Source organism: Neolamprologus brichardi, chromosome 5 (assembly GCF_056152115.1).
Source record: "Neolamprologus brichardi isolate AB-2024 chromosome 5, ASM5615211v1, whole genome shotgun sequence".
NCBI lineage: Eukaryota > Metazoa > Chordata > Actinopteri > Cichliformes > Cichlidae > Neolamprologus > Neolamprologus brichardi.
In genome coordinates, this window is record NC_142108.1 from 15,560,716 (window position 1) to 15,578,870 (window position 18,155).

Genomic DNA, 18,155 nt, shown 5'->3' on the forward strand with positions numbered 1-18,155 from the left:
TGCGGATATTTGGCATGTAGACTGGAGCAGCCAGTTAAACCATTGAACCACCAACCTTCTGATTAGTAGATGACCGGCTCTACCTCCAATGGATATTACATCCGTAATGTTATGTCATGGCTTTTTCTTCTTCGTTTGCTTTTTTTTTTTTTGCAGTATGCACATGAAGTTTAAAAATGCTTTAAAATATATCAACAATGTTTTCTTCCTCTTTTGGCTGCAACCAGTGGTCACCACAGTGAATCATCAGCCTCCACATCACCCTATCCCTAGCGTTCTCTTTGACAACCAACCCTCTGAATGTCCTCCATCACTAAATCCATGAATGGCGGCTACATATTTAACATCTTTTGTCCAATATCTCCACTGTCCCCGGTGAGAACGTCCAAGCCTTCTCAGTCTTGCCTCTCTATCTTTCTCTCCAAACTGCTCAGCCTGAGCTGTCAGTTGTGGTCCCTCCCAATAAAAGTCTTAGCATCTTCAGCTTTTCCACCTCCAGCTCAGCCTCCTGTTTGATAAGAGATGGCAAAAAACAATAAGATCTCGGAGGACATGGGAATTTTGTGAAATGATGTCCTCCCGATCCTGAAGACCTGAAAAAAAAAAGGAAAATATATGTAACATAATTTATACATCAAATTAAGTTCTGAAGGTAGCTGGCCAAATAGTCATGCCATAGTCACATATGACTTGTGGCACAGAATTTGTCTTCTAAAGCCCCAGAAAAAAGGACAACATCAGATTTCTTGGGCAATAAGAGGGCACTGGGGAAACCTGTCACCCAGCTTGAAATCCTTTTATTGAAAGATTCACTAATATGAACATTGATCTTGTTGTGTGACAATAAAGTAGTTATTCTCAGTTCTTCTACTCTGATATTTAGAAAGAGGAATCTCAACTATTGGATAGATTGTGATAGACAGATACCCCTTCAAGATAAGTTTGTGGTCCTCTGTCTTTGCATCTCGTTCCATCATTAGGTGAATATTTTAATAGAATTGCTAATGATGAAATAGCTGTGTTACTAGACGATATTAGGATGGCAGACATTCACATTTTTTGATGGTTTAAATGTAATGTTTATACTTGCTTTATTTTTCAAAGAGCTAATAGTGCTACACTCATATTAACTGGAAAAAACAGTGCTAATCCTGTAATAAATTATATAACAGTAAATATGCTGTAAATAATAATAATAATAATAATACCTTAAGTTATTGTAGAAATTCCACGTTTTAAAGTGGTATAGTGAACCTATCAGCAGATACAATGCCATCTACAAAAGGCAGTGATCAGGTTTATTTTATCTTTATGATCAAAACCAGATGGTGTGATGAAAAGCTGAAGGGCTTTAAAGCAGTTCAGTTAGCTTTGATGTTCCTGTTGACTCGGCACGAGCGGCACGAGCATCACAAAAGTTAAATAAACACCAAAATAGTCTATCTGCCGAATTGCGAATCTAGAAGTTCGTATCTGTAGCTAGCTGTACCAGCCCGGGAATGAAAGAATGTAATGAAAGAAAAGATTAATAACTCACGGATTGATTTGTCTGTAACTAACATACTAACTAACTGACATAGGAGTTCACATCAAAGTACAGGCTGGAATTATGTCTTGTTTTTCGGAAGAAAGAAGCTACAACAAAAACTGGTTTCTGCCCCAGGGAGAAAAAAAATGGCATCAGCATTATTTGCCATCCATACGTTATAAATATGAGTTATCATCACAAAATTTCTAACACTGAAACGAATAAAAACTCAAACTAAATGAGCAAACGCACTCCGAAAATTAACTGAAGCTAAACAGCGTTCAAAACAAAAAGTTAAAACGAAATAAATAAAAACATAAAAACATGATATGGAAATACAAAACTATAGTAACTCCAGGTGGCAGTGCTGCATTACATTACAGCATTATACCTTTGAAGAGGCCGCATAAGCCTAATAATACTGCAGAGGGAGGTAACACGTCTGGAACTGTGTATGCGGCCAAAAAAAGGAGAAGAAGAAGAAGAAAAAGCTACACCAGACAGGAAGTGTTTGCTAATAGTCCCATGTGTTGCGCTTCTCCCGGTCATTCATTCGCGAAACAAAAAAATTACGGACTCGTTTTTCATGCATTCAGGCTTAATCGTGTTTTTTTAGGAACCGACTGTGTACTATTAATGAGAGTAATAGTAATAATATTTTCCAAATAAACTAAAAACAAAGCCTGCAGCATTTCTGCAGTAGCACTAGCTAGCTAACGCAGGAGTTGTGTTGTAGAAGTTTAGGAAATCTCATCAACATTTAAAGTGCGGTTTCTGGATGAATAGTTCCGTGGATACTAGCATGGTCAAGGAAAACCGGTGGGACATACCCCCCAATGCTCCAGCGTGCATGGAGAGGCACCTGTGCGCGGCACAATACAGAGCAGGTAGGGAAAAGGAGCGCTAGCTGAAGGTTAACGTGTAAACACGTGGAGCCGCTAGTTGGTTATTATTATTGTGTTCACATTTGTGCTAAACTGTTCAAGTCCTACGTTGAAAATGTTAAATAAATAACATTTTATGTTGAATACCAGTCAGAGTAATCTTAACTGGCAGGCGATGAATGAAAATATAGATGTTTGAAGGGTTTTCTCGTTGGGTTTTCTCCACAGATGGCACCCTGCTACTTGGTGCCTCCAGCCTCTCTGGCAGAAGCTGGCAGGGATCTGTTTGGATCTACAGCGACCCTGACCAGGCCCCCAGTGAGGGATTCTGCAAAGCTGGTGTGCAGACTGAGGCTGGTGTCACAGATGTCAAATGGGTGTCAGAGAAAGGAATTATTGTTGCGTCAGATTCAGGTAATGAAATGTTTTTTTTATGGCAGATGAATCAAGCACGCACTTGAAGCTTGTATGAGACTGGCCTCATTTGTCTGTGCAGGTGCCTTGGAGCTCTGGGAACTGGCAGAGGATGAACGTCTACTGGTTAATCGCTTTACCAAGCATGATCATGACCATATTGTCACTACAGTAAGCCCCGTGGTTGGAGCAACCGCTGCAGTCACTGGCAGCATGGACTGCAGGTTAGACTTGTTTTACATGAACATACATACACCATTCCACCTGTCACAACAGAGCAGAAGCAATGTTAATTGCTTTTGTTTCAAACTTTGGCTTAATTAATTTTTGAGTTGCCCTTGTCATTCCTTAAAGTGCATCTTTGCTTATTATTACAGAATTAAAGTCTGGGATCTAAGTCAGGAAATGGTTGTCACTACCTACAATGGTAAGCATCATCTTAACATTTCTTCATACAGAAATGCACAAAACTTATGAAAATGCTTTTTTTCCCTTAATGTGGAAAAATAAAAGTAAAGTGTTTATTTTTTGTAGCATTCCTGTATGTATAGATTTTAGATTAATTAATTTACCAAGGGTTTTTTTTCTATTGCTGACATTACCAGACTATCCCAGTGTCATATTCCTATTGACTCTTTGGAACGATTAATTGCTGAAGGAAAGTTTTATATTAAAATGGTTTTAAAAAGCCAAAAATGTCATAAATGTCATTGATGTGAAAAGTTTAACTCAACAGTTCTTGGGTTTTTTTCTTCCCCCAGTGCACACACAGCCAGTCACTTGTGTTGCCTGCAGTCCTACAGATGAGTCTCTGTTTCTCTCTTGTAGCCAAGTAAGATACTAATCAGCATGTTGTTTGCATTTTTGGTTTATTTTTTGGACCATAGAGCTGCAATCATTCAGATAAACTCAACTACTTCTTCTTGTCACCTCTTCTTTAGGACGGCCGTGTGTTGTTGTGGGACAGGAGGAAGCCCAACAAACCTGCATCAAGAATAGGTAAGCTACGTCACCAAGCTTTGATAACCACTTTTGCCAAACACTACTGCAAGAATAGTCGAGATTTGGTAGAGCTGCACAGGAAATGAATTATGACAGAGAGTAAAATTTGTTCCAAAACAAACAGTTATGTTTACATATTTATGCCAGTACACACACTATGCAGCAGTCATTCACTCTGCAAATGTATCTGTGTTAAAGTAGGCGTATGTACTAATACCTAGCAGGTAGAGAATATTGCACCTGCAACGGAGATGATTCCTCAAATACGCAGCCATTACCAAAGTAATCAACCCAAATCCAGAGCCTTAACTTTTCCCCACATTTGAAGACTTTATCTGTCCTCTGAATGATGGATTTTGACACCTCAAAACCCATAAAGATGTGATTTCAGGACCATTGTAGTAGTTTTCAGGTTTGTCCAGGAGTGGCTGCATGGGCAGAAACCACCCTCACTAACTTTAGATCCAGATCCCATCATTTAGTATTATAAGCAGGCCTGAAATATGACAGAAATGGAAGTGCTCCATAATTACCTAATTAGCTACCTAGTGTTTTATTTTTTGTCTGGATAATTAAAGAAGGACTTTGTCTTATTGTTCCTGGAATCTGTTTATAGGCTGTCTTGGAAATATGTCAGTGTCTATGCTGTACAGGATGTCCTGTGTAAGTAATGAGAGATGGCAAGCACATTCTCAGTTTCTGTTTTTGTTTTGTCTCAGATGTAGAGTCACCTAGCTGCTCCCCTACTTCTCTAGCTTGGCACCCTCACCACAGAAGCACCATTGCTTTTGGTAAGACGCTGCACTTAGTCACATTTGATTAAAAGCTGAGTTTAATTGAGAAAAAGTTGATTTCCTTTTTTTCTTTTACATTCTCATCGTGTCTCAGGCGATGAGCTCGGCAGGGTGACTGTGAAAGATTTCCTGGGATCAGAGCCGTCTCAGGTGGAGAACGTTCACAGCCGCAGAGTTAATGGGCTGGCCTTCTCCACACACAGGTAAATGTAAAGTGTGTCACGATCTCACCTTTGGCTTTATTGCTCTTTTACAAAATTCTGACTTCTTCCTTTTCTTCCCAGCACACCCTTGCTAGCCTCTGTTAGTGATGACTGTAGCGTTGCTGTTATGGACTCTGAACTGCGAGAAATGTGAGTACTTGTAATTCATGCTGAAAGCATTTAGTTTGTTGTTCTATTAAAAACGCTAATCACATATTTGTTTGTAGACTCAGAGACCGGCGGCACCAGGACTATGTCAAAGGTGTGAGCTGGCTTCACAATGGTTCCTCCACCCTCACAACAGTAGGCTGGGATCATCTTGTGCTTCACCATAAAGTGGGTCCAGCTGATGGCATTCCCAGTTCCTCTTCTTAGACCCATCAGTTGGAAATGCACTGAAGGAAAGCACTGTTTTCCCCTCACTACTCTCCCCTCATTCCTGAGGTGTGACATTTTGCAGAAAAGAAAATCTATTGAAAGATCTCACCTTAATTTAGCCCCCGAAAACCACACAATATTGGGAATTCTGCTCTCCTAGTCATGGTTTTTGTGCATTACTAACATAGAGAGCATAAAATGGACCTAGTTACCTAGTGATGAGCGTTTCTGCTGTCACCATCTTGGTTGCAAAAAATGGACATGCTACAGAGGGGCAGGTCTGATTTAAAATGCTTAGTCATTGGCTAGTGACGCGATTGACACGTCGTTAGCCACGAAGTGAGCTATTGAAGGGTATAGGATGAATTCTGTAGGAGAGTCTTTTTGCAACCGCAGCTTTCGCCCTTAGGTGGTCTTCACATATTTCTGACCAGATAGCTGCGTCCATATTTTTATACTCTCTATGACTACTAATCACATCACAGCCTCCCTATCCACTTCTTTCATACTGTATAGTTTGTCTTTGTGTAACTGCATCAAAGCAGCACATTTGTATTGCAGAATTTTACATTAAAGGTGTGTTCTTTGTGTTTACTGAGATCAGATATGATAAACTGTTACTACTGTGAGGTAGTGGGAATAAGAGGAGTTTTCAAGGATACACAAAGTGCAGTCAATAAGTTCCTCTTCCCTGAAAAGCCATAAACCTTAACCCCCTCCTTCAAGGTCATGTCCTTATGCACCTCTGCACTGCTTCCAGCACTGCAGCTATTTTGGAGTTGATACTTGGAATTCCTGTTAGGCTTTTAACTTGGAAATTCATTTTGTGGAAAAGGACAGTAATAGAAGGAAATACAACTTGGTTGCAATGGTAGCCCTGGAGAAGCGATGAAGGAAACCATCTTGAGTAGCATAGTAGCTAAATTTAAATTGAGTATGTTTCTTTTTGTTGTTGTTTTCTGCTTTTTATTGGCAGAACTTATTTTATTCGTGGAACTTTTTGATCACATGCCCTGTAAATATAAACCACTGTGTTGGTAAGGGTGTGGCTGACGCAGACCCCAGTCATTCACTGTCAATGTGAGGTCTGATGTTGTAGATAATAATGATCTAACTTTTGGTACATTTAAGGCCTTTCATGGAGGTCTGTTAAATTACATGTGCTTTGATATGTTTTGGTTATTTGCATCAACAACAAAAAAACACCTAATAATTAAATCTAAATCTCTTTGTTAGCAGAATCTTGGAATTATTTGGAATTAAGTGCGTGATGCTACTTGGGACAATTCTTAGGAAGGAAAAAAAACTTACACCAGTTCTTCAGCTAGCTTATATCTTACTTTAATACAAAAAAAAAAATATCTGTTTGCACACAAGCTCCTACATGATCTGGAGTTGGCACAGGTTCTTCATGGGGACCTGACGATTCTTGTTTATATAAAATATTATGAGGTCATCATGTTGCCTAGCAGCCACCTGACAATGTGGCACAATGACACATTTGTAGCTTTTATGCACCTACAAGAGCCTTATAAAAGTATTGTATCATTTTAATTTCACAATAGTAACACAATTTATATCCCAAAAACTAAGCATGACATATTACGATGATGTCACACTGTCTAGCAACCACCTAACAACAAACTAAAGCCACAAACTAAACAATACTGTACCCTGGGAATTTACCAGTATATTAAATCTGTACTTACATTCTGAGCCACAGCTAAAAGCTTTAATTACTAGGATGATGCAATTCACTGCAGTGTTTTTACATACAATTGTAGTACACATGCAAGCCATGTGTACTCAGCTATTTGTTACATTTATTTATTTCCTACTTAGAGTTGAATGTCTTAATTTGATGACTTTCTATATACAACTTTAACATGTACATATAACTACATCTTGCAATGCCCAAATGTGATTTTCATATTATACAAATTGATATCTCCATCAATAACAATGTGTACGTAACTAGATTAACACTCTTTATTGTAGTGGTATAGAAAATCCAATACAAACCATAAAGGATTTTTTGGGATAAATGTGAGAATCACACTAGACCCCTACTACTTTGCGCCATAAGACTTTCATAATCGAGATGTAACAGTGAAAGAACATTTCCCATTATTTGGCAGGTAATTACAGCATGAAATAATAACAGTTATGCTCCAAATTACTATATTTTACAATTAAAATTTCTTATTGTTTTATAAAAGACTTTTTAAAAACTTTTGTTAACATTACCCAAAGCTAATGTTAAAAAGTCAACATATAGCAAAATATAGCTTAAGACTAAATAATTAGCAGCAACTACACAAATGTTTAAAATGTTCTTTCTGACTGTGACACAATAGAAAAGAAAACACCATTTGACAGTGACTGTGTCGTGTTCGTCTTTATGATTCGGCAGTCCTTTGTCAACAGGCATTCTTAACATATTTGCTACCCAATGTGTAAATAACCTGTGTGAAGCCTTCTTTTTCAGCTGTGGTACACACTGCTGCTGATAAAAGTGTAGTTTCACACACGCTGTGTCCCATAGTCTGTGTTGAAGGTCCCAACATGTCCAAGAATCGAAAGACCCTTAATAATCCCCGCTACTCATGATAAGTAATAGGATTTTTGGTTCCAGGCCGAACTGTGAAAGTCGTACCATGTTGATATTTAGACTTCGGTCCATTGCTGAAAAGAAGAACATTTTATGTATGAATATATTAGCCAACCAGTGAGTTTTGGCATCTTAAAAAGTCAATGTGTGACATTTGAGCATGACAGTCTTACCTGGTCAAAGCTTTTGTTGGCGAGTTATCTGGATATTTTTTGTTCACTTTACGCTGCAGCTCCGTCATGTCCAGAGTTGCTGCTTTCTGGTGATATTTGGTAGTTGGTGATTTGAGCTGGTCATTGGACTCCCATTCATCAGACGAAGGCTCTACATCTTCCTTTTGGTGGGAAATTTTGGGGGCCATTTCCTCCAGCTTCTTTTTTAGGATGCACTGGAGATCAAAATGTCTTTGTTCCAGAGTGCGTGCTGGCTGAGTGGAGTCTGGCTTGGGTTTTGTCTGGACTTGTGTCTTTGGTTGGACATTAGGAGGTGGGTGGTTCAGAGGAGGAGGAGGTGGAATTGAAGAGGGAGGTGCTGTCTTCAGAGGAGGAGGTGGAATTGAAGCTGGAGGTGCTGTATTCAGGGGAGGAGGTGGAACTGAAGCTGGAGGTGCTGTCTTCAGAAGAGGAGGTGGAATTGAAGCTGTAGGTGCTGTCTTCAGAGGAGGAGGTGGAACTGAAGAGGGAGGTGCTGTATTCAGAGGAGGAGGTGGAATTGAAGCTGAAGGTGCTGTCTTCAGAGGAGGAGGTGGAACTGAAGCTGGAGGTGCTGTCTTCAGAGGAGGAGGTGGAATTGAAGCTGTAGGTGCTATCTTCAGAGGAGGAGGTGGAACTGAAGCTGGAGGTGCTGTCTTCAGAGGAGGAGGTTGAATTGAAGCTGGAGGTGCTGTCTTCAGAGGAGGAGGTGGAACTGAAGAGGGAAGACTTGCAGAGGGTTGTGTCTTATTCAAAGGATACTGAACTGAGGCAGGAGAAAGAGAGGTTACAGGTGGTGACGGTGCCTTTTTTGTGGGAGGGTCCGGTGGAATGATGGAAGGTGGCAGGTCCATAATCTTGCTTAAATCATCAAACTCTGGTGGTGGAGGTAATAGTAATGGCATGCTGAACCCATCTTTATTGCCCTCAGGTTGTGGAGTCTGAGACAGTGAGCTGCTTTGATATGCATTTTGCTCTGCTTTTTTGCTAACAGCAGGGGTTTCTATGATCCTGTTGAGAGCTGGACTGGTAGATGGTGCCTGACCATTGACCAGGGCATGACTGCTTGAAGTTTCAGGAGCATCATTTGTTTGTGGACGGTCTACTGGACTGAAGGATTTTGGAGTCTCTGGTAATATTTTTTCTGTCAATTTTACAGCTGAAGAGCCAGAACTTGAAAGGTCACTTGAGTGAATACTTGGCTGCTCATTGTTCTTTCCACTGTTTTCCTGTGAAACAGAGTGTGTCGTTCTGTTTTTCTCTCTTTCTTTAGCTGCCTTTAGAAGAGCCAGCGGAGAAGCTGCATGCCCGTCTCGTGCTCCGTGGGTTTCACTTCCTTTCAGGTTACGTAGTTTGTGATCCAATATCGGACTGTATTTTTGGTTTGGATTTTGATACCGTACAGGTTTGACTGGGGTTGGACTTTGGTACTCTCCAGGTTTGACTGGGGCTGGACTTTGGTACTCTCCAGGTTTGACTGGGGCTGGACTTTGGTACTCTCTAGGATTTTCTGCTTTTGGACTTTCTGCTTTTGGACTTTGGTGCTCTCCAAGTTTGTCCTTGCTTGTCTCTAAATTAATCTGAGTATTGTCAACTTTATCAAGCTGTAGAGACTTCTGAGGCGGTGGCTGTACTGGTTTGGTTATTTCTGGTTGCACTGAAATTGTCTCTGTTTTAGCCTTTGTCTTAGTCTCTGTCTTAGTCACTGTCTTTTGCTCAAATGGGGTAGATTCAGAAGGTTGGGCAACTTGTAAATTCTCCTCCAGCTCCTTTACAATGGGAACTGGTTTAGATAGTGTAGGCACTTTGGGAGCATTACCGTCCACCTTGACGAGAACAGGGCCAGAGCTGGAAGACCCGGAATCTTCCAGGAGTAACATGTGCTTAGGTTTTTTGTCACGGTCTTCAAACACATTGAGAAATGAGGTCTTAGGAGCAGTGTTAACTTTTGCTGTGTTTTGGGGGTTGAAGGTGGACAATGTGGGTGTCTGCACAGGGGGTGGTGGTGCAGGAGTCTGTGGGGGGGAGTCAGAGTTGGAGACTGAAGAAATTCTAATGGGCTTTGGAGGAGGTTTCTTCTGAGTCTTCTGTTGCCTTTCAGTAGGGGGCTGTGGGGCGGCAAATTTTGGATGCTCTGGAACTTGAGCTGATGTTGGACTAGAGATGGGTATGGATGATGGAGAGCCAGTAGAAGTGGTAGATGGAGGCTTTGGTGGAGCCATTGGTGGTGGTTTTAGGAAAGATAAATCCTTTGGTTCTACTGAAGGAGGGTTTGGTGCGGGCATGGAAGGAGGCTGTATGGTTGCTAGGTTTAGAGTGTTTAAGTCACCCAGGAAGTCTGGTGGAGGTGGAATCCATTCACTTGGAGGTGGTGGAGGTGCTACAGAAGGAGGAGGAGGAACAAATATTTCCCCTTTATCAAGGTTAGGCACTGAAATAATGGAGCCATTGGACAACGGATCACAACCAACTGTGGATGAGAAGACAGGAAAAATGAGAAAAGTTTTTGCAGAAACAGATACAGTATTCAAATATGCAAACTTGCTGCATAAATAAGAGACTGAAATTGAAATCCTTCTGTTTCATTTAAAGAGTGCAATTCATTTGTGCATATAATATGCAATAAAAAGAATATTATTAAAAGAGGCAGAAAAGATTATAAAGAATAAGGAAATTCTTTATAAAGCTTTAAATTCAGCTTTCTTACATAAATTTAGAATTGTTAAAAAAGGAAACAAAAGAAGTAAATGGTTTCCACTTATTGAGAATGCTAACACTCCCATTATGTAAATATATTTGGCGTCTGGTATGACCGTTTGGACATTTTCAGGGGGAGTTATTGAGCAATGCCCGAGCAAACATTAACCTGCCCTCCTTTTTTTCCTCTTTATTTTGATTGCTGTGATCCATCAACCGAGTCTGAGCAAAAGCCCCTCAAGTTATGTGGACTTTTTAGGGTCTAATTAATGGGATTCTTGCCTTTTAATCAAGTTAAACCTAAAGTACATATTGCAAGGTAGCTAGATGCTCACCTGAACCGTTGGTCTTTGGACCATTGACAGGGGGCAGGAGAGGGACTTTCGGCATTGGGACAGCAAAGCCTTGGAAACTCTCAGACAAGGACTGCGAGGGAAGAAAATTAAACACCATCAGACTTGATTTTTCAAACCCCTTAACACAAGAGACAAAGATCAACAGTAAAATTGAGATAAGGCTACATACTGTAGCCTGTATGTACAGAGATTTTTGTCTGGCAAGTATTTGGTCTTGAGGTGCACAAACCAGTTCTCAACTATATCAGCTCTCAGTGTTCCTTGAAAACAGGTTGGCCTGTCCAATGCTTGCAGCATTTTTAGCGTCAGCAGAACAGAAGTAGCTGCCAAAATCATTTCAATGTGCTGTTACGTGAAAATTCTATGATGATGGTTTACAGTGCCTTATGTTCACAAAATTAAGTACTAAATATGTCAGACTGCTTTACAGCAACTTGGGTACATGTATAACCTTTAGGCTTCTTCAACATAAAACAGCTAGAGGTTTAAAAAAAGAAAAGAAAACACGTTTGCATACTTGAGTGATGAGAAATATTTGGTGAATCAGAGGATACACCTATTATTCATCACATTGTCTAAGATGGGCCTGGCTGACAAAACTGCGTGTTACTTAGATACATGGGTGTTTTATGTTGTAGGCAAGAGGGGCAAAATAGAGGAAGAGTTATGGAAAGTAAGTTGCTGTTCTCTCTACGACACCAAATAAATAGAGACTGTGTTGACACAATACAAATCCAAGAGACGTGGAAAGTTATATGTCCTTCAAATGGGCAGGTATTCAGTCCAGGAATACATAACAGCTGTATCCTTTTGATCTTAGTCTGCTGGAGACCATTTGAGGAGGAAAACAACAAGGAAATTTTTAACTGGACTCAATTTATGCCCTAAGAGCTCCCCTTATACCACAATGTATGCAGTAATGAATTAAATCAGCATCAATAGATAAGAATAAAAATCTTCAGTTTCAGGCAGCTGCCGTCCTAAAAGATAAATCACACCTTGAATAACACCCTCTTTTGCTAATAATCCCAGTTGCGTAGCTATTTGGAAAGGTATGAAAACTGCTTCACGGAGCGAGGGCGTGCCATTAAAGACAGCGTATGATCCAGTTTGATTCCATCTCGCCTTTTCTCCACGCTATGACTCACGTTCATCTGTCGCAGCGCTCAGAGCTGTCCTGCCCATGTGCTGCAGGGTGTGCCGCATCCACATGCCACAGACACATTCACAGAACACTCCCAGAAAACACTGAGCTGAGGTGTGTGAACCAAGTGCTCAGATGAGCTTTGCATTTTTGTCTGCACCATGACAATGCGATGGGAGACGTGTGGTCAAGATGAATTGTTCCAAACTTCAAAACTTAACGAAATGTTTTAATAGAACAGTACTAAAAAAATATATTATAAGCAAAAGTGGTGCATCTTAAATAATTTGCAGGAAGTCTCATATAAAGGACCCAAACTGGTCACTTTTATCTTTATCTAGACATATTTAATCAATAAGCTTATTGCATTTTTTAAAAACAAAATCTTGCCACGTCAGTTAGCTAGTAATTGGAAGGTAAAGTAGTAGTATCAAATGTGAAGTGAACCACAAGCTTTAAGTACAAGACTAAATTGTAATTGACTTGCTCTAATGTCTTATGGCAACTTTGGCAGCTGTAGCTTTTGTGCGCAGTGTGATGTGACCTGCAGAAGATCATTGATCATGTTTTCTGCAAATTACCTGTTGGGACAGCATCGCTGTGAGATGTGTCGTTTTTTATAGTCATATTGCATGTCATTCTAAAAAAAAGAAATGAGCATTATCACTCCCACATGAGATACTGGAAGAAAATAAGTCGAGATCTCTCTGTGAAGACTTTTACTGTGCGGACCACGTCACACATCAGACTGCACGAGTAAATAAACTCTTTAAACACTAAACTGTCAGCTATCAGTTCATTTGCATCTGCAGGCGCAGGGTTTGAGACTGAATAAAATGGTTCACATGCAAATCTTATTCATTAAATTCCATTTTATGTAGTGTCAAATCACAACAGTTGCCCCAAAGGGCTTTACATTGTAAGGTAAAGACCTGACAATAATACAGGGAAAACCCCAGTAATCAGATGACCCCCTATTAGCAAGTAGTTGGTGTCAGTGGGAAGGAAAAACTCCATTTTAACAGGAAGAAGCCTCTGGCAGGCTCAGGGAGAGGCAGCCATCTGCTGTGACCGGTTATGGTGAGGGTAGAGAGACAGGAGACACGTAAAACATGTCATTTCAATTTCAGAAACTGGGTAATGAACGTAAAAATTGATGTGAACCACATGGTTTCACAGAGATACTCACAGCACCATGCTTCACTGTGGGTCTAGCTCGCACGCTCGCAGTCCCTGACTCAGGAGTTGCAGATGACCCCAGGACCAACTCTACATTGTCTGTGAAAAAGAAAAAAGATCATTAATATCCAGCGGGCCTCTGGTAGCAAAGCAAGTTCAATTGAATTGATTCAGCTATTAAATTTCTAATCAAATCTCCATCATTAATCTGCCAGTCAAGGCCAAAACAATGAGGTTGTACACTTGCAGTGTGCAGGTAATGAGATACTGTGTGCATCCAAGTGTCCTCTAAGTAGTTGTCAGTCAGCCTAATAATCTGCTGTGTGGCCGTTGGTTGTTGACAACAAAATAGCTATGCACAACTGAGCCGATGATTGCAGTCTTTATTTAAAGTCCACCATTGTGTTTAAGTGAAAACAGTTATGGTGCCAACTGAAATCCATTGCACCACCTTCTGCTTGCTGTACAACACCACAATGTTTATCATATAGCCAGACGTAAATAGTTTATCTGTCGCAAAGCCTGGAAGAATGAATTCAAGGTTTATTCTTGGGGAAAAAAATGCTTTAACTGTGTTCACTCTTTGGGAGGAGCTTCATAACATGCAGCCAAATGGTGCTGCTTTTATGTTGCATAACCCTTTGTTCTTTAAACAAACAGTGCCACACAATGATCGTCCATTCTTAAGTCAAAGTGGTTAAGAGACCAGTCACATTTGTCTTTCATGTCAGTGGAAAAGCCTGGTTTTTCTGTATGTATCTATGTCACGGGATGACACAAGACACTCAATGATGACTTAAAAGTGCACCGAGGCAGAGACCCGAAACATGACCATAGTCATTTTTAGATATGGAAGACAAGCAATAACATTCCTGGGAAACGGATGATTTGAGAACGTAAACTTAGAAGTCACACATTCCTTTGTTCCAGTATGACATTGACTGCTGAAAGACACTTGCCACTTGAAGATTCTTAATCTATGTGTTCATTTAGCTTTCTATTACAAAAGAATCAGCGTGACAGAGGAGCCTGTCATAATAGACAAGGAAAGGGAACTGTTTTCCCACCTATTCCCAGTAGTCACAGGGTGTAGGTCCTCATAGCTTTTATGCACTTTTGTGTCATTTCAGGAAAATGTGGGAACTACAGAATGAATTGGCTGTGGTATTAAACCAGTCTAAGCAAAGGATTAGTTTTTCCTATTGCGCCCCTTTCTGATTTAAATAGGCAAATGATCTCTCCTGTGTTGAAGCTTTGCATAGAAATTGTCCTCTCCTTTTCTGCTTTTGCTAGTCAAATGGCACTAATGTCACTTAGAGCTTATCAGTAAACTGATATCAGTGTGTGAAAGTAATATTTTTATTATTAAGCAATTAAGTTGTGTTTCCTTTTTTAAGGCTTTAAACTGCATCACACACTCTTGCTCAGCAGATGGAGCTTGCCCAGCTGTTGTACTATGGAAATATGCTATTATGCATTGTTGTGGCCAGAAGAGTGAATTTGTTTGTGTCAGGTAAATAAAAGTAACAGATTTCTGTTTTCATCTATAACACCGTGGATTGTATGTCTAAGAGTAGCCGGCTCATGTGAAATACACCCAAGGTACAGATTTAGCTATTCTAGACGAAATCTTAACTTGGATCAAAGTGAACACAGTCTGAAGAGGACCCAGACTCTTCAAGTGGGGTCATTCACATTAAAAATATGAATTTACTTTTGTTAAAAACACCGAACAAATTTTCCTAGATGACACCTGCTGCTACTTGTTTAAAGCACCTGAAGGATTCACTCCTGTCAGCACGTCTAAAGTTTGGAGCTTGGTGGAAACATATGTGTCCTGTTGCAACACCAAGTCCAAAGGTCGTGCTGCTCTTCACTGTAGGCGTAAATACCTGCTCTTATAAACAGACCGCACTGTAAGACTCTACTCACCCATCTCCTGCATTTTGACATTGGTGTCGAAAAGAGAATGATTCTTTCGACCCAGAAAATTCAGCGACCCCTTCTTCATTGTTATTGATTAGTTGATGCGTAGCTACGATTCTCGGCTTCAGCGGATCATTGGCGCATTCTCGCCGGCAGGTAAATCCGGGATAAACCGCAAACGTGCTGCTCTGAATGACGGCGTTTCTCCAGGTACACCTGACTCCAGTGATTTGGTGCAAACTTCTCGGACAGACAGAGAAAATGGAGCAAACCCCGCCCACTCGCCTTTCATTGTGCCTCCCTGTTTCTGACTGTACTCTCCCAACAACAGCAGCAGCAGGTGAGGCTCTCGGCTCTCCTTACATTCCAGCGCAAACCTCACCTGTGGAAAGAATCAGGTCCTTTAATCACAGGTTTGCTTACGTTAATGGCCTGTACTCTCACTGTTTGATGAGTCTGCCATCCGCATCCGAGCTTTAGCGCACTGGTCTACCTATATCTCTAAATATGGGGCGAAGTGATCACATTAAAATGCTCAGGAACGCGGGTCTTAATCTTAATCAAAAAAGACAACAAGGGTTTATTGCATGTAGGTCACTGCTATTATGGTCATAAATGTAAACAAAGAGCAAAATAAAACAAAGCATTTGAAAATGTCAAAACATTTTAGTATCCTATTTTTTTAATTTTTTTTTTGCTTATGCTTAAAAATTTGATCCAAGAAATGTATAAACCTAATAATCAGATTGTAACGTGTGCTTGATTAAATCATTCAAAATGAATTAAAAGCCACAACATTAAATAAACTGGTTCTCTGTAAGGATGTAGACTAATACTGAAAGGGCTCTTTCTATCTCCCGGTGATTTTACATTTAATAGAGTACATTTTGCTGATTGCACTTTTGGTTGAGTACCATTTCACCTGTTGCTGCTTTTATGTACATGATTAATTATTTCCCTATCTGTGTGTCTTGCATGTGCACCTAAAACAATTGTTATGATATAGTTTAAAGTCTGAAGAATAAAATAAAACCAATTATCAAAGTAAAACCATTGTTTATTGTAACCTTCCTTTTTAGTTCAAAAATTCTAGAAGAGCAGCTACTAAAAAGTTAGGCCTAACTGACTATTTACAAAGGAATGGTTTATTTGAAGAGTTTCACAGAAACTAGTGAAGGTTACAAATGATCTTTTTACAGCCTTTTATAATGGACTCATCTCTGTGCTTGCCCTGGTAGGTCTCAGTGCAGTGTTCAGTACCAGTACTGACCATCAAACGCTACTACAGAGATTAGAACACACACTTGGTATTAAAGGAACTGCGCTGCAGTGGCCTGAATTATATCTGGCTGATAGATAACTATATACGTTTTCATGGCTATGCAGATGATATCCAGCTTTATCTATGCATGAAGTTTCGTCTTGATGCATTCTCAATCATCCAGGAAAGTAAATCTCCAAAAAGTTGATTCTGTTCATCTGGACATAGCGTTTTGTGGGAGAAACGTTTTGTCACTCATCCAAGTGACTTCTTCAGTCTCAGCTGACTGCAGGTTTCCCCAATCTTATAAACAGTACATTTGCATAATGACTGAAAGGAACAATGAGCTGGGAGGTCAGTTCCTTAATCTTAATTATGCAAATTCTCATGACCATTGATCAACAACCACTGACCAAAACCCACTGATCAAAGACCACTGATCAATGGCCATGAGACGAAACGTTTCTCCCACAAAACGCTACGTCCAGATGAACAGAATCAACTTTTTGGAGATATGCATGAAGTTGATACACATCAACTAATTAAACTTCAGGCCTGTCTTGAAAACATAAAAACCTTGATAGCCTATAATTTCCTGCTTCTAAATTTAAACAAAACTGAGGTCGCTGTACTCTGCCTTACTTTAAAAAATATTACCTTTGCCTTCAATACCACTGTGAGGAATCTTGGAGTAATTTATGACCAGGATATTTGGTTCAGTGAGCACATTATACAAATATGTAGAACTGCCTTCATTCTTTTGCGCAGTATGTCTAAAATTAGAAACATCCTGTCTCAGAGGGATGCTGAAAAACTAGTTTATGTATTTATTACTGGTAGGCTGAACAATTGTTGATTATTCTCCCATATTGACTTTACTTCACTACTGGATTTCTCTTACATTCAGAATCAAATTTAGAATCCTTGTCTTTAGATAAAAATTCTTGAATAATCAGGTGCCATCATATCTTAAAGACCTCATAGTAGCTTATTATCCTCTGGCTGTCCCTCTCTGATCCTGGTAAAAGGGAGATTATTCTCCCCACTGTCACCAAGTGCTTGCTCATAGGGGCTTGTCTAATTGCTCTGTTAGCAGGGGTGTCAAAATCATTTTACATTGTAGGCCACATACAGCGCATTATGATCTCATGTGAGCCGGACCAGTGAAACTCTTCTTTCTGCCAGTGTACAGAAATTTAAGCAGATATCCCTAAGATATCTTAATATAAAAAAGAAGTCCTATTTACTTTTTCATTCCTTCCATTTTTTTTCAAGATTCAAAGATTCAAAGTGTTTATTGTGATGTGTACAGAAGAAATAGCATTTCTCTGTGCAATGAAATTCTTTCTTTGCTGTCCATACACAAATGCCCAGTTAGGTGGGGTTGAAGGAACAACATAAATAAGGTTAAAAAAATAAGACAAGATATTAAGATAAATAAGGTAAAAAAAAAAAAAAAAAAAAAAAAAAGGATAAAAAATAGTGAAAGATAAATAAATAAGTAAAAAAATAAGTAAATGAAGACAAGTGAGTTAAGCAGTTGTCAATGTCAAAGGATATACAAAGGAGCTTAATGTGCAAATTGTC

General features: G+C 39.7%; 2 protein-coding genes across 3 annotated transcripts; one reads left to right on the forward strand and one right to left on the reverse strand.

Moving 5' to 3' along the window:
- The first annotated feature begins 2,023 nt into the window (after positions 1-2,023).
- Positions 2,024-5,793, forward strand: wdr77 (WD repeat domain 77). Its single transcript, XM_006806718.3, has 10 exons — positions 2,024-2,415; positions 2,641-2,826; positions 2,909-3,050; positions 3,204-3,253; positions 3,588-3,658; positions 3,768-3,825; positions 4,548-4,619; positions 4,717-4,825; positions 4,907-4,975; positions 5,053-5,793. The coding sequence occupies exons 1-10, from the start codon at positions 2,307-2,309 to the stop codon at positions 5,198-5,200; spliced, it is 1,014 nt and encodes a 337-aa protein (XP_006806781.1). The 5' UTR covers positions 2,024-2,306; the 3' UTR covers positions 5,201-5,793.
- A 739-nt stretch (positions 5,794-6,532) lies between these two features.
- Positions 6,533-15,550, reverse strand: LOC102777903 (uncharacterized). 2 transcript variants are annotated; one of them, XM_035914766.2, is made up of 5 exons: positions 15,314-15,550; positions 13,392-13,480; positions 11,038-11,128; positions 7,988-10,475; positions 6,533-7,888 (listed from the first exon to the last, which is right to left on the reverse strand). In XM_035914766.2, exons 1-5 carry the CDS (start codon positions 15,390-15,392, stop codon positions 7,804-7,806), a joined length of 2,832 nt encoding a protein of 943 aa, XP_035770659.2. In that variant the 5' UTR covers positions 15,393-15,550; the 3' UTR covers positions 6,533-7,803. The 2 variants fall into 2 exon arrangements, with proteins under 2 accessions (XP_035770659.2, XP_006806782.3); XM_006806719.3 differs by lacking the exons at positions 13,392-13,480; positions 15,314-15,550 and adding an exon at positions 12,784-12,913.
- Between the last annotated feature and the right edge of the window lie 2,605 nt (positions 15,551-18,155).